The sequence below is a fragment of the Salvelinus fontinalis genome, chromosome 33 (assembly GCF_029448725.1).
Source record: "Salvelinus fontinalis isolate EN_2023a chromosome 33, ASM2944872v1, whole genome shotgun sequence".
In the NCBI taxonomy this organism is placed as follows: domain Eukaryota; kingdom Metazoa; phylum Chordata; class Actinopteri; order Salmoniformes; family Salmonidae; genus Salvelinus; species Salvelinus fontinalis.
The window spans coordinates 42773334-42796053 of record NC_074697.1 but is presented as its reverse complement, the minus strand read 5'-3'; the positions used below and the strand labels follow the sequence as shown (position 1 = coordinate 42796053).

Genomic DNA, 22720 nt, shown 5'->3' with positions numbered 1-22720 from the left:
GAACAGAAAGTAGCAGTAGCGTAAAAGAGGGGTTGGCGGGTGGTGGAAGGCGGGACACAATGCAGATAGCCCGGGTAGTCAATGTGCGGGGGCACCGGTTAGTCGGGCTATTTGAGGTAGTATGTACATGAATGTATAGTTGGGTGTTTGTAGTGTTTTGTCTGTCAGTCTGCCTGTCTGCGCTCCTAGTCACTCACCACTCCTAGCACAGAGAAGAAGATGACAGCAGCCAGACAGGCGTAGGCAGTGTAAGCGCTGGCATTGATATCTGGGTGTCTCTTCTGGTACAGCTTTAACACACACAGCCCAGCGATCATATACATGAAGGAGGTGTCTGACAGACAGGAGACAGAGGAGGAAAGGGAGACATTAATGACGTTTCTTACAGTACAGAATACCTTACAGTACAGTTATTGTGAAGTAGCCTGAGTCCCAGATCTGTTTGTGTTGTCTTGGAGTCACAGCAATCTAGTTGGGCAAGACAGAATGAACCGATCTGGGACTGAGCTGATTGAGAAAGCCATCTATTAAGGATTTGTGTTGCAGTATCTTCCGGATCTCCCAATAATCCAACCGTGACATTAGTCTCTTAGTCTCACCGAACTGGAAGTTGGTGTAGTTGGGGCAGACGTGGTAGCAGGCACTCAGCAGCCCCTCCATCATCAGAGCTGTGCCCATGGCGTAGAACAGCCCAAAGTGCTTAGGGATGCCACACTCCTGCATACAGGGAGGGAGGGAGAGACAGAGGCTCAGAATTACAGTATATCATTGTCACTAGCTTGGTTTCCATCCAATTGGTGACAGATTTTCATGCAAACATACAAAAATGTGCATAAAACAAACAAACAAACAATATGTACATTTTGCCACCAGAGATCTGTTTCCATCAAATGGACTTGTGGATAGAAAGGCTGTGTGATGTTGTAGAGAAAAGAGAAACATATGACCAGCCAATGTTCATTTCTCTAGAGGTTATTTAAGTAGCTGTGTTTCACAGCGGTGTATGACCTGACAAAGATCCAACTCAGATGGAAACGTTGTCTTTATTGTGCTCCTGATTAAATCACCCTGGGAGTATGCGTTTAAATTCCAATGTACAGAATAAAAAAATACAAGTTAAATGGGTTTCCATCACATTTTCAACTCTACTGATGGTTTTGTCACTAAATAAAATACGTTATATAGGGAATTATGCCCATTATGGTCTTGGCACGAGCACTCTAGCCAACAGTGCGGGTATAGCCTACATGAGATTTTATGGACAAAAGAGCGAGAATTTTTACTTGTCAAACGGCAGCCAAGCATCGATCGTCATTTCACCAGAATAAGACATATATTGTAAAGGAACCTCAAGCTAAATCACCACCCGGTGAAATTCATAACTTCTTTAATCTGTAGCCTAATAAACCCCATGCTTTCCCTAATCATAGTGGGAGGACCACACAACATATCACTGCATGACTCGATATGATGGTTATTTAATCAATATTTGCGCAGAAAGGCGTTTCCCCGCAATTTCTCACATAATTCATTTTACCTACACAAAACCCACCTTGTCTAGCGTATTTAGTTTAGTCGCCATTTGGAAAGTTTACTGACAAATTTGCTGTTTCCATCAGGCATGTCGTCAAATATTCTATACGACCTGTACTTTACGCACATAAAAAGTTGGGATGGAAACCTGGTTACTGATATGGAACGTTCCATAGTGTGTAGGAAATCTCATCTGGACAAAACCCTCATGTCAACATCATGAGTGTTCATTTCATGTTCTAATTGTTTATCACACTGCTATAATACCCTACCTGTACCAGGGGTTGGTTTAGAGGCTTGTGTTGCCACCCTTGGAACACATACTGTCCCTAAAGGCAGCGGTTCGATCCCCCAGGTCCACCACTCTCACACTCTGTACTGTATCCCCGTCAGATTTCTACCCGTCACATACTCTAATCTACACCTGTCAATAAAACAATTACAAATACAAAATACCCCCCAAAATATACAAAAGCACCGTCTCAGTTTGATCTCTCACCAGTGCGTTGAGGTCGTTGCGGTCCAGCGCTCTGCTGTGGATGATGTCTCTCTGCAGCACGATGAGCAAGAAGAGGAGGCCCAGCATCACGTAACCAAGGTTACTCAGTATGTTGTTGAAGGCACTGCACACCAGAGGGTAGAGAATGGATGTCATGAATGATACAAGTCATTCATTACATGCACAGCCATATGCGTTTTCCCTTATGACACACACACCTCAGATTCCCCAGGGGGTGTGCACACAGGAAGTTGTAGTAGCAGATGTCCTGATTTCCTGTCACGTTGACAACCTGGAGGAGACAGGAACATGTCAACATCAACACACTAGCCACCCACCACGTGTGGATTCTACAGTCATATCTACTCACTCGAAGGCAATTCCTTGACAAATGCACATGTCATAACTCTGTAATAATGTAGCTATAACTCTGTAATAATGTAGTAAATCTGCAGTTGGAGTGTGAGTGAGAGTAGCACACAGTACCGTTTGATAAGTGATGACCAGCTGGATGACAGGGAGGGCGTAGAACACACCTATGGTGACAATATTCCTGAGGAGAGCAACACTGACATTAACTGCCATGACACTGACAGTTGTACAATTGCTAATCCCACTGATACAAAACAAAGCTACTCTCCTATCCAAAGAGGCAACTGATCACTAGCTAATTGTTATCATGCATTTGACTAGAGTACTGATAGACTGGAGGATGCCATAGGGTCATAAACCCCAGCATTGATGTACAGATTTTGACCAAACTCTCCGTCCCACTCACCAGAAGTAGATCTGGTACTTTTTACTCAGAACCCTCTTGTCTTTGCGAGCGAGGTCCGACACACACAAGTACTTCTGCAAAAGGACAAGCGACCACAAGAGTTTCATTGGGAGGGAAAAAGTAAACAAAAACAACAGAAGATGAGTATAATATTGAGTGATGCACAGGGGAGGAGAGGTAGAGGAGGGAGGGAGGGAGGAGGGCGTGGAGGAGGGGTAGAATAGAGGAGAGGTAGGAGGGGGTGGAGGAGAGGTAGAGGAGGGAGAGAGGGAGGAGGGAGGAGAGGTAGAGGAGGGAGGGAGGAGAGGTAGAGGAGGGAGGGATGAGGGATGGAGGAGAGGTAGAGGGGGAATGGAGGAGGGATGAAGGAGAGGTAGAGGGGGAATGGAGGAGGGATGAAGGAGAGGTAGAGGGGGGAATGGAGGAGGGATGAAGGAGAGGTAGAGGGGGGAATGGAGGGGGGGATGAAGGAGAGGTAGAGGGGGGAATGGAGGAGGGATGGGTCAGACCTTGGTGCGGACGATGTTCTTGTCCGAGTCGATGTCGGCCAACGTGTCATAGTCATCCTCCTCTATAGAGCTCAGAGACTCCTGTCGACTACGACCCGCTACGCTCTCCAATGAACGCTCTGAGAGACAGAGAGAGAGAGATGGAGAGAAAGTGAGAGAGATCAAGAGAGAGAGGAAACAGTAAGTTTGTCAGTGACTCAGGGTTATATTTCTCAATTTGATAGTTTATTGGTTTTACAGCTTAAGATAATTTTTTTATGATTTGGGACGTATTCAATAGATTGGTGATTCTGGCCAATGACGCATTCGTGATAATTACAAAATGTATAATTTAAAGTCATCCTCAACATTCCATCATTATCTCTGCATACAGTCAAACATGATCGTTGACCATATGTGATCGTTTTGGTTGAGGTCTCCATCTGTGGTCATCAGAGCATTAAATTACATCAAAAGGTATATAGATCTTGAACATATTCTGAAGTGATTGACATGTGGCTGATTTATACAGTGAAGGGATGCAATTGGCTGGCTGGCTAAGGCAGTGAGGGTCACCAATGCGGATGGCTACGTGGTGGATGGCAGTTAGGAATGGTCTGCGTTTCAAAGTCTCCTGTCCTGATAAACAAACACAGATAAACCAATAAGAAACAAGAGCACTCCGCAGCCCTCCAATCAAGGGCCAGTTTGGTGGTGAAATGCTGTGCAACATAAATTGAAGACGGATTTTGTGCCATGTTGACCCATTGTGTGTATTTGCACATCGGAGTGTGTGTGTGTATACATCTGTATTTAGTCATCCTGCTCCATACCCATGTATCTGTAGTTGGCATCTGATGCTATGCTGTCTGTGATGGCCTCTGAGCTCAACGTGCTGGCGTTGTCCACTGTAGAAACAATAGCAGAGATAAACAACATTAAAGAGTGCTTGAAGTGGTGTAAGTATTCACTTTGGCTGTGTCCCAATTATCTTTCCTTCCTCCCAAAGTGTGTGCTTGTTCACTTCCCTTCACTGATTTGAAAGGAAATGACTGGTAAAAGAAATATGGAGAAAAGTGCAGCTAGTCTGTGACTCCCCCAATCCAATGCTTTTAGATTCGTGGGAAGTAGTGAAGGAGTGCACATTAACGAGGAGACTCATGTGAAACAAAGCAAAGAGACACACAACAGACCTAGAACAGTGAAAGCCCGGTCATCCTCAGTTAGCTACATTGATTGACAATATTTTCACTCAAAACGTTTCAAATATCGTCACACTTGTAAAGTAAATGAGCACACACACACACACACACACACACACACACACACACACACACACACACACACACACACACACACACACACACACACACACACACACACTCACCAAAGGATCCGTATTCATAGGGGGAGACTGGAGTCACACCTGGCTTTCCTGTGGTAACAGGTAGAGATAATGTCACATAAACACACACCAAACACATGCCACCATAGAAGTTAGTAGTCTACACTCTACCACAGCATCTAGATGAATGGTTAGTTAGGAGAGGACACACCATGCCCTGTGGGTACAGAGGTTGAAAAGTGAGGCAAGGGTTAATGCAAGGGTGCCCTAGGGTGTGAGTCCAATGGGAGATGAAGAGTGACTATTGAAAACAGAAGTCCTTTTCAGTCAGACTCCCATTGGAACCAAACCACCGTAACCATCATTTCATCCAAAGCATGACCATGGACAAGTGTTCGTGACTGCACTGGACAGTGCTGTGTCAGGCAACTCAGGAAGTAAACTGAAATTCCAATTCAATAATTGAAAAAAGGGGCTTCTATTTTCAATGACTTCTCAATAAACTGAGGAGTATATATTTATTTCAAATGTTTTTCCATATTTTAAATTGAAATCACTTCCAGAATGGACCCCGACAGGTAATCCAATTAGCCATGCATGAGGATGATGATTCCTCATCCACCCAGATGATAAGCCGTCATCCCTCCACTGGATGACATCATACTGGTGATAATGACTGTGAGGTGGGTGTAATAATTTATACAGCATGCACGAAGGGTAATAAGAAGTGTGAAACTGTGGGAGAAGCTCAGTCACAGGCAATATATCACTACTCCAACATTCTTACCCAGTAGAGAGGCTGAGCCAAAGTTTAGCATGGGGAGAAAGAAAAACAGACAAATTCAAAAATACAACTTAAAGAGAAATAGACCATTAATCCTTCGTCTGATGGGGCAACTATTAAATGGTACGCATTCCTTCTACAACTCATTTTTCAATCTTAAATACAGAGTTACAGAGTTGGTTCTCTCCCCTCTTCCCTGTACACCCCTCTGAAAAAGAAATAGAACGGAGTGTGCCATTGTAGTGGGTTGCTGGGATACCTGTCTCCGCGGGCGACATGTCCGCTGGGTTCAGAAGCCCCTCCCTCCTCCTGTGCATCCTGACCAGAGAAAAGACCCAGAGAGAGACACTTGAGTTCCAAAGCCTCTATATGACCGTGTATGAAATGATGTACTTACTGTATACGACAGTGGGGCGATCGACAGACCTCTTGTTCTCCACACAGGCCACCAGGAAGGTGAGCAGGTAGAAGGAGAGGAAGATGCCCAGGCAGAATAGCATGCCCATCACGTACACATCCGCTGAGACGGAGAGAGGGGGATAGAGAGAGAGAGAGAGAGAGAGAGAGGGGGATAGAGAGAGAGACAGGGATAGAGCGTGGAAGGAGAGAGGAAGATAGAGAGAAGATGTTAGAGAGAAACAGAGATGAATAGAAAGAGAGAGAGTCAGACAGTAACATTTCTCTCTGCTACATTGATGTACTGTTTGATGGAGCTGAAGTCCTTTGGTCTGCCTGGCTGAGTGACTCACAGCTGATAGCGGGCGAGACGACCACGTCCAGCGTTTTACTGCGGTTGCCGGCATCGATGAGCTCATCTGGACGGAGGGGGTAGAAGCGCAGGGGACCCCCACATGCCTCGTCCTCCGTCTTCACCACCACCACCACATAGAAACTGTTACTAGGGAAGTCCTTCCTCTGGGAGCCACGAGATAAGAAAAGGGGAGAGGGGGAACAAGAGAGAGAGCGAGAGAGAGAGAGAGAGAAACAGACAGACAGAGTTGATGAAATGGTTGTCCATTGTGGCAAGTGAGCTGTAAAAATGTATTTATTGATCAATTACCTGATATCTCCAGTGTGTGTGTGTATTTTACCTGGACAGTGATGGCAGCTGTCTTGGTCATGGTTTGATACATTCCAATGAAGGCCACGTTGTTATCCAAGTCATACACTGGGCACTGATGATAAGGTAGAACACAGAATTTAGCAATCAGAGAGGAGCAAGTGTGTGTGTGTGTGTGTGTGTGTGTGTGTGTGTGTGTGTGTGTGTGTGTGTGTGTGTGTGTCTGCCTGAGCGAAGAACAGGTGCGGCCAGGGCTAATGTGGTTGCCACGGCAACATGCGTCTCTTCACTCCCCATCAAGTGTGTGGAATGCAGATTTCTATATTGGCCTACATTTCAGCAACCCCCCCCCCAGTGTGAGCTGATAACACACCTGACAGAGCTTTACATTGCGTTTTAGTAACGCCTCTCTTTCACAGCTTTAAACTGCTTTCGGGTAAAACCAGTGCATTTCCCAAGTTCATTCACAGCTGTCTAGGGGTTGCTGGGTTGCTCAGAATGAACTCAACACTGCCCTTGTGTGGTGTATCGGAGGCTAGCCTTTGGAGACAATAGGCTGAGGGACCACAGTCATGTCCGTATTTATTAGGGTACACCATAGCAAAACGTTTTGCACAGAAAACTAAAATAAGTGTTTATTTTAGCGTTTCTCAACAGTCCCTCCCTGTTTCAGTTCAGTTACTTCCGAGTTGTGGACTCGAGTCACATGATGACTCGATATAAAATAAAACAACTTGAGACTTGACTTGGAGCCTCAAGACTCAGGACTCAACTTTGACTTGAGACTGATTATTTGAATTTATATGGCCAGATTTTGTAATGTTTTGTCTGTCACTCATTTTGTGGCACAGAGTCTACGTGGATTATTCCACACGCAGCCAAAGGCATTACCCGCAGCACCGCCCTTGCAAAAAAAACTGCAACAGATTGGCTAGTGAAACACACACTCAGCACTCTAATTGGACCAGCAAACTGTCAATCAACACAGGTCGGGTGAGCTAGCAAACAGATTGCTGATTTGCTGTACAAGCTATAGGATCGGGTGCAGCGCAAACCTTAAAATGTAGGAAGAGGATTGCCATAATAAATATGCAGCTCCAAAAATGGTTTGGTTATCAAGAATATTAACTGTTTACTTTGCAAGCTCATCAGCAATGGGCTAACAATGACTAGCATAGGCCTACTGGTCTTTTGGTATGTAACAATTGCTTGAAATTGATCATTTACTCAAGCTTGCATTTGGAATTAAAATGTATTATTACTGTGGTGAAGATACACCATTGGCGTGGCTCTTCACTTGCACTCTTCAAACTCCCGCCGGTGGAGAGTGCTTTTTTCCTCTTGTTGACATGTTTGCTGTTGCTTTCACACGTGCATAGGCCCTGTTGTAAATCTATTTTCCATCTAATACTACACTAATTTCTAGCATTTCATCATTTCATCCCCGTACCGTTTATTGCAACAAGTAGACATTTCTGTTTCATGTTTGATAGGACTACAATACACTGTCATTTAGCCAACCATTTCTTACCGTCTGAGTGGCGTGATGTTTATGGTGCACATGAACATTCAGAAGACTCATGTGGTAGAAGTTCTGTTTATTTAATTAAATGTATGGTTCCCTTTCTTCATATTTCCCTGGTTATGTCAGAGTTCCGTGTCTTCCTATTGCCGCGTTCAAAACAACTGGGAACTCGGAACTGGAAACTCTGAAAACTCAGACTTCCGACTTCAGTGCGTTCAAGATAACTGGGAAATCGAAGAAAAAAACGAGCCCCGACTCAGGATTCCATCTCGGGAACTCGGGCCTCTTTCTAGAGCTCCGACTTCCAGACCTGAAGATCACTGATGTCATGATTTGACCTCGTATTTTTCCTGAGTTCCCAGTTGTCTTGAAAGCACCATTAGTCTCTGTCATTCTGGTTGTGCGTAATAGCGGTGCGTGCGCCTCAGTGCATATAGAAATAGGCTACGTGGCCTGCGCTCCATGCTTTGGAGAACGTAGAATAAGGTAAAAGGATTGTTCCATGTATGCATGGTGTTGAAATATCATTAATAATCATTAAGTCTGATTAAGAGGAATGTACCAATGGATGTGGAAATGGCCTTTTACATTGTAGAATCCGTTTATTGGATGTAATTGCCAATTGGGTAATTGTATGGTCCTGGGGTCCAAGTTTATATTATTTATGCAGGCCTACCTGTTGGAGCTCCTGTTAGACAGATTCCATTTGGTTTCTCAAGGGGAGGCTGTACAGTCTTGCCCTCTACCTGTGTCCATTCCGATTGTATCAGGCTTAACCTGTCCAGGGGCTATTTCTTTTGAGCTATTTCAGGTGTATATTTGGTCAATCTACTTGTATATGTTGTATGATATGGCGCTTTCACCATTGGATCACCAAGACCTGTTAAAAAATGTACACTCCGAGCACGTCAACCTGCCTTGGCTTCTGCTGATGTCATGCCCCTACGACTGCCACAAGGTCCCTATTTTACAATGACATAAAGGTATGTTGTAGACAACATAACGAAAAGGGCTGTCTTGGAGCCTCGATAAATAGACAAAGATATGAAAAAGTCGTTGCATGTACAGATTGTTTTTTTTTTACTTGAAAATGTATAACTCGACACGTTCTTAGAATGCACGACTTGGACTTGACCCGTTCTACTTTGGATTCGATTTGTGACTCAGACCTTGTGACTTAAGACTTGCTTGTGACTGGTATAATAGTGACTTGGTCCCACCTCCGATGCCTAATGAACAGGTTTGGTCAAGTTAGTTTACCTGGATGTCCTGGATGGACATGACAGAGCACGGGAAGGTCATCTCAGAGTTGACCTTGACGATGACCGTGTCCACTCCGTCAGGGAACACATATTTGAAGTACTAAGAGAGAAAAATTGGGAGTTATAATTATACAAAAAGGATCACATATTATCACACATAGAACAAGTCATAATTCAGATTATTATTATTTATTTTTTTAAATGTAATGCATACTTCCTAACAATACTATTCTATTATGTTGATAGATCTACAGTTTTGAAAGGCAAATCTATAGAATACAAAACGCACAACATGTGTGATGTAACAATATGTAACAGTATATATTTCCTCCCGTCTCCGTCTCGACATCTGTTACGCAACACCTCAACAAATCACACACACACATTCCTTCTTTAATCTCAATCACCTTGGCCCTGGCCTTTAGACTTAGACAACCGTCTCCACCCACACACCTCTCATGGCCACAGTATAAGGGTTTTACGGGAAATATCCTGTGCGCGTATGTCTCCCCGTGTGTATGAGTGTGAGTGGCTATGTTTCTCACCTGGGGTTGGGATGGTGAAGCAGTGAAGCTGAACTTCTTGTCTGTACTGTAATGAAGAAGACAAGAGGACAAGAAACACTCAACAATAACATTAGCCAGTCAGGTCACACATACTGTACAGTACGCCATCTCTACTCTATGAGTGATGCTGTTGTGTCTTGGCTTGCTGTAGAAATAGGCAGTCACGATCATGTGTAGGCAAGAAGGCAGTGTTCAATGCAAATTAGACCAGCTCTGCACAGTAGCATAATAGTGATATAAACTATGATGACTCAGAGTATTGACTATGTACTGTTGTGGGAGGCTGTGTAAGGCATGTAGTTCTACAACCAGATATCAGGTATCATGTATTCGCTCGGCTAACTAGCAGGAAGGTAATGATCCCGGATGAAAATTACTCACTGCAGGGTGAAGCTGTCCACACGGCTGATCCTCAGCTGGTAGTGGGTGCCCAAGCTGGACAGGGTGGACACGTCCACAAAGAAGTACTGGGTCTCGGTGAGGGAGCGGGTGGGGGGCTGGCACAGCGTTCGGCCCACATGGGCATAGGGGTACTTCCTCTGGTACCTGTGGCAGGGAGGGGAGCAAAGATATAGCACTTCTCCACTCATTTCTATTCATCCAGGAAGTCCCATTCCATTCCATCGCTCTCTCTCTCTCTCTCTCTCTCTCTCTCTCTCTCTCTCTCACTCTCTCTCTCTCTCTCTCTCTCTCTCTCTCTCTCTCTCTCTCTCTCTCACTCTCTCTCCTTCTCTCTCTCTCTCTCTCTCTCTCTCTCTCTCTCTCTCTCTCTCTCTCTCTCCTCTCTCTCTCTCCTCTCTCTCTCTCTCTCTCTCTCTCTCTCTCTCTCTCTCTCTCTCTCTCTCTCTCTCTCTCTCTCTCTCTCTCTCTCTCTCTCTCTCTCTCTCTCTCTCTCTCTCTCTCTCTCTCCTCTCTCTCTCTCTCTCTCTCTCTCTCTCTCTCTCTCTCTCTCTACTATATATATATATATATATATATTATATATTATATATATAGCTCCAAAAAATAAAGGGAACACTAAAATAACAAATCCTAGATGTGAATGAATGAAATATTATTAAATATTTTTTTCTTTACATAGTTGAATGCCCTGACAACAAAATCACACATAAATTTGATTTCCATTGATAATTTATCAACCCGTGGAGGTCTGGATTTGGAGTCACACTCAAAATTAAAGTGGAAAACCACACTACAGGCTGATCCAACTTTGATGTAATGTCCTTAAAATGAGTCAAAATGAGGCAGAGTAGTGTGTGTGGCCTCCACGTGCCTGTATGACCTCCCTACAACGCCTGGGCATGCTCCTGATGAGGTGGTGGATGGTCTCCTGAGGGATCTTCTCCCAGACCTGGACTAAAGCATCCGCCAACTCCTGGACAGTCTGTGGTGCAACGTGGCGTTGGTGGATGGAGCGAGACATGATGTCCCAGATGTGCTCAATTGGATTCAGGTCTGGGGAACGGGCGGGCCAGTCCATAGCATCAATGCCTTCCTCTTGCAGGAACTGCTGACACACTCCAGCCACATGAGGTCTAGCATTGTCTTGCATTAGGAGGAACCCAGGGCCAACCGCACCAGCATATGGTCTCACAAGGGGTCTGAGGATCTCATCTCAGTACCTAATGGCAGTCAGGCTACCTCTGGCGAGCACATGGAGGGCTGTGCGGCCCCCCAAAGAAAGGCCACCCCACACCATGACTGACCCACCGCCAAACCGGTCATGCTGGAGGATGTTGCAGGCAGCAGAACGTTCTCCACGGCGTCTCCAGACTCTGTCACGTCTGTCACGTGCTCAGTGTGAAACTGCTTTCATCTGTGAAGAGCACAGGGCGCCAGTGGCGAATTTGCCAATCTTGGTGTTCTCTGGCAAATGCCAAACGTCCTGCACGATGTTGGGCTGTAAGCAAAACCCCCACCTGTGGACGTGGGGCCCTCATACCACCCTCATGGAGTCTGTTTCTGACCGTTTGAGCAGACACATGCACATTTGTGGCCTGCTGGAGGTCATTTTGCAGGGCTCTGGCAGTGCTCCTCCTTGCACAAAGGCGGAGGTAGCGGTCCTGCTGCTGGGTTGTTGCCCTCTTACGGCCTCCTCCACGTCTCCTGATGTACTGGCCTGTCTCCTGGTAGCGCCTCCATGCTCTGGACACTACGCTGACAGACACAGCAAACCTTCTTGCTACAGCTCGCATTGATGTGCCATCCTGGTGAGCTGCACTACCTGAGCCACTTGTGTGGGTTGTAGACTCCGTCTCATGCTACCACTAGAGTGAAAGCACCGCCAGCATTCAAAAGTGACCAAAACATCAGCCAGGAAGCATAGGAACTGAGAAGTGGTCTGTGGTCACCACCTGCAGAACCACTCCTTTATTGGGGGTGTCTTGCTAATTGCCTATAATTTCCACCTGTTGTCTATTCCATTTGCACAACAGCATGTGAAATGTATTGTCAATCAGTGTTGCTTCCTAAGTGGACAGTTTGATTTCACAGAAGTGTGATTGACTTGGAGTTACATTGTGTTGTTTAAGTGTTCCCTTTATTTTTTTGAGCAGTGTATATATATATTTTTATTTTATGTCATACTTTTCCCCCCTTTTTTCATGGTACCCAATTGATAGTTACTGTCTTGTCTCATCGCTGCAACTCCCGTAGGGACTCGGGGGAGGCAAATGTCGAGAGCCGTGCGTCCTCCGAAACATGACCCTGCCAAGCTGCACTGCTTCTTGACACACTGCCCGCTTAACCCGGAAGCCAGCCGCACCAATGTGTCGGAGGAAACACCGTACAGCTGGCGACCGAAGTCAGCGTGCATGCACCTGGCCCGCCACAAGGATTTGCTAGAGCGCAATGGGACAAGGACATTCCGGCCGGCCAAACCCTCCCCTAACCCGGACGGCGCTGGGTCGATTGTGCGCCGCCTCATGGGTTTCCCGGTTGCGACACAGCGTGGGATCGAACGTGGGTCTGTAGTGACGCCACTAGCACTGTGATGCAGAGCCTTAGACCACTGCGGCACCTGGGAGGCCCCAGATGACCTCTTTTATAAGGGAGACCTGGCCAAGAGGGTAGCTCAATATACAAATCATGATAACAGACTTGAGCTCATAGAACATAAAAGGCCTTTATTAGACTAGGTCACGTCCAAAATTGCACCCTAATCCCTATGCAGTGCCATAATTGCACTACTTTTGAGCAGGGTCCATAGAGAAAATAGGATGCCAATTCATATTACTAAGCTATTTTAAGGTTGAACTTAACCATGACCATTGCAGACAGCTCATAACAGTGCCTATGGTGGGAAAATGATGATACGAACAGGATGATAAGAACAACCCCTGCTGAGAAAGGAACTGAGAATTGGCCTGTCAAATTGTGTCAACAAAAAACTGTGTGTAAATGACAGAAAAACGCACAAGCTGCAACTTCCCAAAATCCAACAACCCAGCAAGTACTGTAATTATGGCTAGTGTCTATGGGGAAATGAGGCCTATGCTTTATGTTTATGTGGAAGTGAAAGTTCAATGTTCAACGATGACTCGCTCTCAACTAAATTGCTTTACCACATGACACGGGTGTTCTGGTATTGCGCAAGTATTATGTTAAGCCATGAAAGACAGGCTACTGTAGCGTCTCCCAAACTCGGTCCTCGGGACGTTTTGTTTTTTACCCTAACACTACACAGCTAATTCAAATAACCAGAGCATGCTGATGAGTTGGTTATTGGAATCAGCTGTGTAGTGCTCGGGAAAAAAACAAAACGTGCACCCCTTCGAGTCCCGAGGACAGAGTTCGGGAGACCCTGGCCTACTGTATAATAAAAAAACAAGTAGGCTCTGCATGCAGGCTAAACACTTAGACCTATATCATATAATTATTAGGGGGTGCTTATATAGTCCTGTTTCACTGTATGTACAGGTGTGAAATGGAAATGTGCTTTTTGCATATGCCACCCCCCCCTGAGACACCCTCGGAGAGTGGGGTCACAGCCAGGGATCAGCCATTATTGACGGCAACTCTGGAGCAATTAGAGTTAATTGCCTCGCTCAAGGGCAGAATGACAGATTTTACTTTGTCGGCTTGGGGATTCAAACAATAACCTTTCTGTTACTGGCCCAACACTCCTAACTGCCAGACACAGGGTTTTCTTTTTCTTTGTATGTCTTCTTGCCCTGCCACCACTCCCTTCAGTTGACCCATTCAGTACTTCTCCTGCACATCTCTCTGTAATGTTTATAATACAGTGAGCTCCAAAAGTATTGGGACAGTGACATTTTGTTGTTGTTTTGGCACTATACTCCAGCACTTTGAAATGATACAATGACTATGAGCTTAAAGTGCAGACTGTCAGATTTAATTTGAGGGTAATTCCATCCATATCGGGTAAACCGTTTAGAAATTACGGCACTTTTTGTACATAGTTCCTCCATTTTAGGGGACCAACGTATTGGGACAAATTCACTTATATGTGTATTAAAGTAGTCAAAAGTTTAGTATTTGGTCCCATATTCCGAGCACACAATGATGACATCAAACTTGTGACTCACAAGCTTGATGTCATCATTGCGTGCTAGGAATATGGGACCAAATACTAAACTTTTGACTACTTTAAAAATCTTAAGTGAATTTGTCCCAATACTTGTGGTCCCCTAAAATGGGGGGGGGGGGGGGGGACTATGAACAAAAAGTAATGACATTTCTAAACGGTTCACCTGATATGGATAAAAATACCCTCAGATTAAAGTTGACAGTCTGCACTTCATGTATTGTTTCAAATCCAAAGTGCTGGAGAACAGAGCCAAAACAAACAAAAAATGTGTCACTGTTCCAATACTTTTGGAGCTCATTGTATCTTCAACCCATGAATAAGTCAATATATCTAGCCTACATAATGAAGAGAGACGCAGCAAAAATACACTCAGGGAGAAACAAAACCTCTACAACATCTAGGACTAGGCTACACAACTGTATGGCCTGTTGGTTTAGGTTGTTTTCTTTGACAGAACTGAACAATTTAATACCAAAGTATAACCACTTATCGTGCTTCCCCTCCACTCTAGTAGAAAATGCCCAGGTGCATCTCAAATGGATATTGACATAATAAAATGGTTTGGTGATATAACACAGGGAGAGAACCAGGATGTGCCAGGGCTGCAGCCAGTAGGGCACAACGTTGCGGAACGTTACCAATAGAAATGTCTTGATTAGAGCCAACTTGAGTCCTTATTCTACGTGTCAGAGATGCATGTTTGTTTAAAATAACATAACGCTTCTGTCTGAACGTTCCACAACATTGTGCCCTGCTGAACGCACCTCGGGTGTGCCAGTAGGGTAGGCTACTCACAGTCCACGCAGTATGAGGGGGACCTGGAAGGACAGCACGGCCTGCTTCTGTCTGACCACAAACAGGATGGGACTGCTCTCTGCCCCCACTGACAGTACGTCCACAGTCACACGGATCCCCTCCGTCTGCCAGGGCAGGGAGAGAGAGAGGGGGAGAGGGTTAGAGAAACGCAATGTATCTAAGTAAAACGACATACAGTACCAGTCAAAAGTTCTAGGGGTTTTCTGTATTTTTCCTACTCATTCTAGGGGTTTTCTGTATTTGTACAATTTTCTACATTGTTAAATAATAGTGAAGACATCAAAACTATGAAATAACACATGGAATCACGTAGTTACCAAAAATGGAGTTCAACAAATCAAAATATATTTTATATTTGAGATTCTTCAAAGTAGCCACCCTTTGCCTTGCTGACAGCTTTGCACACTCTTGGCATTCTCTCAACCAGCTTCATGAGGTAGTCACCTGGAATGCATTTTAATTAACAGGTCTGCCTTGTTAAAAGTTCATTTGTGGAATTTATTTCCTTCTTATGCGTTTGAGCCAATCAGTTGTATTGTGACAAGGTAAAGGTTGGGGTGGTATACAGAAGATAGCCCTATTTGGTAAAAGACCAAGTCCATATTATGTCCAGAACAGCTCAAATAAAGCAAAGAGAAACGACAGTGCGTCATTACTTTAAGACATGAAGGTCAGTCAATGCGGAAAATGTCAAGAACTTTGAAAGTTTCAAGTGCAGTCGCAAAAACCATCAAGCACTATGATGAAACTGGCTCTCATGAGGAACGCCACAGGAAAGTAAGACCCAGAGTTACCTCTGCTGCAGAGGCCAAATTAATTAGAATTAACTGCATCTCAGATTGCACCCCAAATAAATGCTTCACAGTTCAAGTAACAGACACATCTCAACATCAACTGTTCAGAGTAGACTGCATGAATCAGGCCTTCATGGTCAAATTTCTGTAAAGAAACCACTACAAAAGGACACCAATAAGAAGAAGACACTTTCTTGGGCCAAGAAACACGAGCAATGTACATTAGACCGGTGGAAATATGTCCAAATTTGAGATTTTTTGTTCCAACCTCTGTGTCTTTGTGAGACGCAGAGTAGGTGAACGGATGATCTCCGCATGTGTGGTTCCCACCGTGAAGCATGAAGGAGGTGGTGTGATGGTGCTTTGCTGGTGACACGGTCTGTGATTTATTTAGAGTTCAAGGCACACTTAACCAGCATGGCTACCACACCATTCTCCAGTGATACACCATCCCATCTGGTTTGCACTTAATGGGACTATCATTTGTTCTTCAACAGAACAATGAACAACACACCTTCAGGCTGTGGAAGGGCTATTTGACCAAGAAGGAGAGTGATGGAATGCTACATCATGACCTGGCCGCCACAATCACCTGACCTCAACCCAATTAAGATGGTTTGGGATGAATTGGACCGCAGAGTGAAGGAAAAGCAGTCAACAAGTGCTAAGAATGTGGGAACTCCTTCAAGGCTGTTAGAAAAGCATTCCAGGTGATACTGGTTGAGAGAATGCCAAGAGTGTGTAAAGAACGATGATGGCGCTGACAGATAGGGCAGCCGTGCTTCTAGCTCCTAAGCAACTTGGCATATTTCGTTTTTCATTATTAGCCCAGAAAATGTTTTGTGTTATTACATACAGCCGGAAATAACTTTTGGATATCAGAGTGGCTGTAACTCACCAGCATTACGAACTTCTATGCAAACTGGAAACCACATATCCGGAGGCCGCATTTATTGTAGCCGGGGATTTTAAGAAAGCTAATCTGAGGGAAACACTACCGAAGTTCTACGAACACATTGACTGTTGCACTTGCTCTGAGAAAACATTGGACCACTACTACTTAGCTTTTCAAAATGTCTTCAAGGCCCTCCCACACACTTCCCCCGGCAAATCTGATCACGATTCCATTTTGCTCCTCCCTTCCTATAGGCATTAATTCAAACAGGAGGTACCTGAACTATGGACTACTCAACGCTGGCCTGACGAATCGGAATCCATGCTTCATGTTTGTTTTGATCCCGCGGACTGGGATATGTTCCGGATAGCCTCTGAGAATAACATTGATGAATACACGGATACGGTGACTGAGTTTATCAGGAAATGTATAGGAGACTATTAAAACCTACCCAAACCAGAAACCGTGGATAGATGGCAGCATTCACGCAAAACTGAAAGCGCAAACCACCGCATGTAACCATGGCAAGGTGACTTGGAATATGGCCGAATACAAACAGTGTAGTTAATCGGCAGTTAAGGGTGCTCTCGAGTGGCTAGATGTACTTTACCATTCGGCCATCAGATTTGCCACCAATGCTCCTGATAGGACACTCTATACTAGAGGTCGACCGATTATGATTTTTCAATGCCGATACCGATTATTGGAGGACTAATGAAGGATGAATTATTTATTTATTTATTTGTAATAATGACAATTACAACAATACTGAATGAACACTTTTATTTTAACTTAATATAATAAATCAATCAAATCAATTTAGCCTCAAATAAATAATGAAACATGTTCAATTTGGTTTAAATAATGCAAAAACAAAGTGTTGGAGAAGAAAGTAAAAGGGCAATATGTGCCATGTAAAAAAGCTAACGTTTAAGTTCCTTACACTTTTACCTTGCTCAGAACATGAGAACATATGAAAGCTGGTGGTTCCTTTTAACATGAGTCTTCAATATTCCCAGGTAAGAAGTTTTAGGTTGTAGTTATTATAGGAATTATAGGACTATTTATCTCTATACCATTTGTATTTCATATACCTTTGACTATTGGATGTTCTTATAGGCACTTTAGTATTGCCAGTGTAACAGTATAGCTTCCGTCCCTCTCCTCGCCCCTACCTGGGCTCGAAGCAGGAACACATCGACAACAGCCACCCTCGAAGCATCGTTACCCATCGCTCCACAAAAGCCGCGGCCCTTGCAGAGCAAGGAGAACAACTACTCCAAGTCTCAGAGCGAGTGACGTCACCGATTTAAACGCTATTAGCGCGCACTCCGCTAACTAGCTAGCCATTTCACATCGGTTACACCAGCCTAATCTCGGGAGTTGATAGGCTTGAAGTCATAAACAGCTCAATGCTTGAAGCATTGCGAAAAGCTGCTGGCAAAACGCACGAAATGAATGAATGCGTACGAGCCTGCTGCTGCCTACCACCGCTCAGTCAGACTGCTCTATCAAATCATAGACTTAATTATAACAAAATAACACACAGAAATGCGAGCCTTTGGTCATTCATTTGGTCGAATCCGGAAACTATGATTTCGAAAACGAAACGTTTATTCTTTCAGTGAAATACGGAACCGTTCCGTATTTTATCTAACGGGTGGCATCCATAAGTCTAAATATTCCTGTTACATTGCACAACCTTCAATGTTGTCATAATTACGTAAAATTCTGGCAAATTAATTACGGTCTTTGTTAGGAATAAACAAGCCAGTAGGCCCAAACTGTTGCATATACCCTGACTCGACGTGCAATGAATGCAAGAGAAGTGACACAATTTCACCTGGTTAATATTGCCTGCTAACCTGGATTTCTTTTAGCTAAATATGCAGGTTTAAAAATATGTTTATGGTTAGGTACAGTCGTGCAACGATTGTGCTTTTTTCGCAAATGCACTTTTGTTAAATCATCCCCCGTTTGGTGAAGTTGGCTGTCTTTGTTAGGAAGAAATAGTCTTCACACAGTTCGCAACGAGCCAGGCGGCCCAAACTGCTGCATATACCCTGACTCTGTTGCAAGAGAAGTGACACAAAGAAATTCATGTTAGCAGGCAATATTAACTAAATATGCAGGTTTAAAAATATATACTTCTGTAGTGATTTTAAGAAAGGCATTGATGTTTATGGTTAGGCACCTTTTTCACGAATGCGCACCACATCGATTATATGCAACGCAGGACACGCTAGATAAACTAGTAATATCATCAACCATGTGTAGTTAACTAGTGATTATGATTGATTGATTGTTTTTTATAAGATAAGTTTAATGCTAGCTAGCAACTTACCTTGGCTTCTTACTGCATTCGCGTAAAAATCTGTCGTTCTGCCCCTGAACAAGGCAGTTAACCCACCGTTCCTAGGCCGTCATTGAAAATAAGAATGTGTTCTAATTAACTGACTTGCCTAGTTAAATAAAGGTGTAAAAAAAATATTTTATATATATATATATTTTTAAATTGGGCCAAAAATACCGATTTCCAATTGTTATGAAAACTTGAAATCGGCCATTCCGATTAATCGGTCGACCTCTACTCTATACTCCTCTGTAAACTGGTCAAGTCTGTATACCCATAGCAAGACCAACTGGTTGATGCTTATTTATAAAACCCTCTTAGGCCTCACTCCCCCCATCTGAGATACCTACTGCAGCCCTCATCCTCCATATACAACACCTGTTCTGCCAGTCACATTCTGTTAAATGTCCCCAAGGCACACACATCCTTGGGTCGCTCCTCTTTTCAGTTTGCTGCAGCTAGCGACTGGAACGAGCTGCAAAAAACACTCAAACTGGACAGTTTTATCTCTTCATTCAAAGACTCAATCATGGACACTCTTACTGACAGTTGTGGCTGCTTCGCCTGATGTATTATTGTCTCTACCTTCTTGCCCTTTGTGCTGTTATCTCTGCCCAATAATGTTTGTACCGTGTTTTGTGCTGCTACCATGTTGTGCTGCTGCCATGTTGTGTTGCAACCATGTTGTTGTCATGTTGTGTTACTTGCTACCATGCTGTGTTTCATGTATTGCCGCCACGCTATGTTGTTGTCTTAGGTCTCTAATTATGTAGTGTTGTGGTGTCTCTCTTGTCGTGATGTTTTGTCCTATATATATATTTTTCAATCCCAGCCCCCGTCCCCACAGAAGACATTTTGCCTTCTGGTAGGCCGTCATTGTAAAAAAGAATTTGTTCTTAACTGACTTGCCTAGTTAAATAAAGGTTCAATATTTTTTTTTATAAAACTACAATTCCCTCTAAGGCAATCAAACAGGCAAAACGTCAGTACAGAGACAAAGTGGAGTCGCAATTCAACAGCTCAGACATGAGAAGTATGTGGCAGGGTCGACAGACAATCACGGACTACAAAGGGAATACCAGCCGCGTCGTGGACACAGACGTCTTGCTTCCGGATAAGCTAAACACCTTTTTCGCCCGCTTTGAGAATAACACAGTGTCACCGATGTGGCCAGCTACCGAGGACTGTGGGCTCTCCTTCTCCATGGCAGAAGTGAGTAAGACATTTAAGCGCGTTAACTAGAGGTCGACCGATTACGATTTTTCAACGCCGATACCGATTATTGGAGTGCCAAAAAAAAAGCCAATTCCGAATAATCGGCCGATTTTTATATATATATATATTTTTTAATAATGGCAATTACAACAATACTGAATGAACAATGAACACTTATTTTAACTTAATATAATACATAAATAAAATCAATTTAGTCTCAAATAAATAATGAAACATGTTCAATTTGGTTTAAATAATGCAAAAACAAAGTGTTGGAGAAGAAAGTGAGAGTGCAATATGTGCCATGTAAAAAAGCTAACGTTTAAGTTCCTTGCTCAGAACATCAGAACATATGAAAACTGGTGGTTCCTTTTAACATGAGTCAACAATATTCCCAGGTAAGAAGTTTTAGATTGTAGTTATTACAAGTGCAACGATTGTGCTTTTTTCACAAAAGCGCTTTTGTTAAATCATCCCCCGTTTGGCAAAGTTGGCTGTCTTTGTTAGGAAGAAATAGTCTTCACACAGTTCGCAACGAGCCAGGCGGCCCAAACCGCTGCATATACCCTGACTCTATTGCACAGAACGCAAGATAAGTGACACAATTTCCCTAGTTAAAATAAATTCATGTTAGCAGACAATATTAACTAGATATGCAGGTTTCAAAATATATACTTGTGTATTGATTTTAAAGAAAGGCATTGATGTTTATGGTTAGGTACACATTGGTGCAACGAGTGCTTTTTTCGCGAATGCGCTTGTTAAATCACCCGTTTGGCAAAGTAGGCTGTGATTCAATGATAAATTAACAGGCACCGCATCGATTATATGCAACGCAGGACAAGCTAGATAAACTAGTAATATCAACCATGTGTAGTTAACTAGTGATTATGTTAAGATTGATTGTTTTTTATAAGATACGTTTAATGCTAGCCAGCACCTTACCTTGGCTACTTGCTGCACTCGCATAACAGGTAGTCAGCCTGCCACGCAGTCTCCTTGTGGAGTGCAATGTAATCGACCATGATCGGTGTCCAAAAATGCTGATTACCGATTGTTATAAAAACTTGAAATCGGCCCTAATTAATCAGCCATTCCGATAAATCGGTCAACCTCTAGTATTAACCCTCGCTGCCGCCCCAGACGGCATCCCTATCTGCGTCCTCAGAGCATGTGCAGACCAGCTGGCTGGAGTGTTTCCCGACATATTCAATCTCTCCCTATACCTGTCTGCTGTCCCCACATGCTTCAAGATGTCCACCATTGTTCCTGTACCCAAGAAAGCAAAGGTAACTGAAGTAAATGACTATCGCCCCGTAGTCCTCACTTCTGTCATCATGAAATGCTTTGAGAGACTAGTCAAGCATATCACCTCTACCTTATCTGACATCCTAGACCCACTTCAATTTGCTTACCACCCCAATAGATCCACAGACGATGCAATCGACATCGCACTGCCTTATACCGTCTGGACGAGATAAATACCTATGTATGAATGCTGTTATTTGACTACAGCTCAGCATTCAACACCATAGTATCCTCCAAGCTCATCATTAAGCTCGGGCCCTGGGTCTGAACCCCGCCCATTGCAACTGGGTCCTGGACTTCCTGACGGGCCACCCCCAGGTGGTGATGGTAGGAAACAACACCTCCACTACGCCGATCCTCAATACAGGGGCCCCATAAGGGTGCGTGCTCAGCCCACTCCTGTAATCCCTGTTCACCCATGACCTCGTGGCCAGGCACGCCTCCAACTCAATCATCAATTTTGCAGACGACAAAACAGTAGTAGGCCTGATTACCAACAACGATGAGACAGCCTACAGGGAGGAGTTGAGGGCCCTGGGAGTGTGGTGCCAGGAAAATAACCTCTCACTCAATGTCAACAAAACAAAGGAGCTGATCGTGGACTTCAGGAAACAGCAGAGGGTGCACCCCCCCCATCCACATCGACGGGACCACAGTGGAGAAGGTGGAAAGCTTCAAGTTCCTCGGCGTACACATCACTGATAAACTGAAATTGTCCACCCACACAGACAGCGTGGTGAAGAAGGCGCAACAGGAGGTTGAAGAAATTTGTCTTGGCACCTAAAACCCTCAAACTTTTACAGATGTACAGTTGAGAGCATCTTGTCAAGGTTGTATCACCACCTGGTACGGCAACTGCACCGCTCACAACCGCAAGGCTCTCCAAAGAGTGCTGCGGTCTGCCCAAAGCATCACCGGGGGCAAACTACCTGCCATCCAGGACACCTACA

The 22720-nt window shown here is 44.2% G+C and overlaps 1 protein-coding gene across 5 annotated transcripts in view; it reads right to left on the bottom strand.

Moving 5' to 3' along the window:
- sidt2 (SID1 transmembrane family, member 2) overlaps positions 1-22720 on the bottom strand; it is a 32684-nt gene that overhangs the window by 7700 nt on the left and 2264 nt on the right. The window contains exons 2-20 of one of the 5 annotated variants that reach the window (XM_055896302.1): positions 15185-15309; positions 10222-10386; positions 9820-9865; positions 9273-9374; positions 6519-6602; positions 6177-6342; positions 5854-5947; positions 5687-5745; positions 5431-5442; positions 4686-4733; positions 4132-4206; positions 3875-3937; positions 3320-3438; positions 2811-2884; positions 2519-2585; positions 2251-2324; positions 2033-2156; positions 600-717; positions 198-334 (exon numbers count right to left, since the gene is read on the bottom strand). In XM_055896302.1, the coding sequence (XP_055752277.1) occupies positions 198-334; positions 600-717; positions 2033-2156; positions 2251-2324; positions 2519-2585; positions 2811-2884; positions 3320-3438; positions 3875-3937; positions 4132-4206; positions 4686-4733; positions 5431-5442; positions 5687-5745; positions 5854-5947; positions 6177-6342; positions 6519-6602; positions 9273-9374; positions 9820-9865; positions 10222-10386; positions 15185-15309 (1752 nt within the window). Of the gene's footprint in view, positions 1-197; positions 335-599; positions 718-2032; positions 2157-2250; positions 2325-2518; positions 2586-2810; positions 2885-3319; positions 3439-3874; positions 3938-4131; positions 4207-4685; positions 4734-5430; positions 5443-5686; positions 5746-5824; positions 5948-6176; positions 6343-6518; positions 6603-9272; positions 9375-9819; positions 9866-10221; positions 10387-15184; positions 15310-22720 lie in introns of those variants that run through there. The other 4 variants (XM_055896304.1, XM_055896303.1, XM_055896306.1 and 1 more) reach the window with 4 other exon arrangements.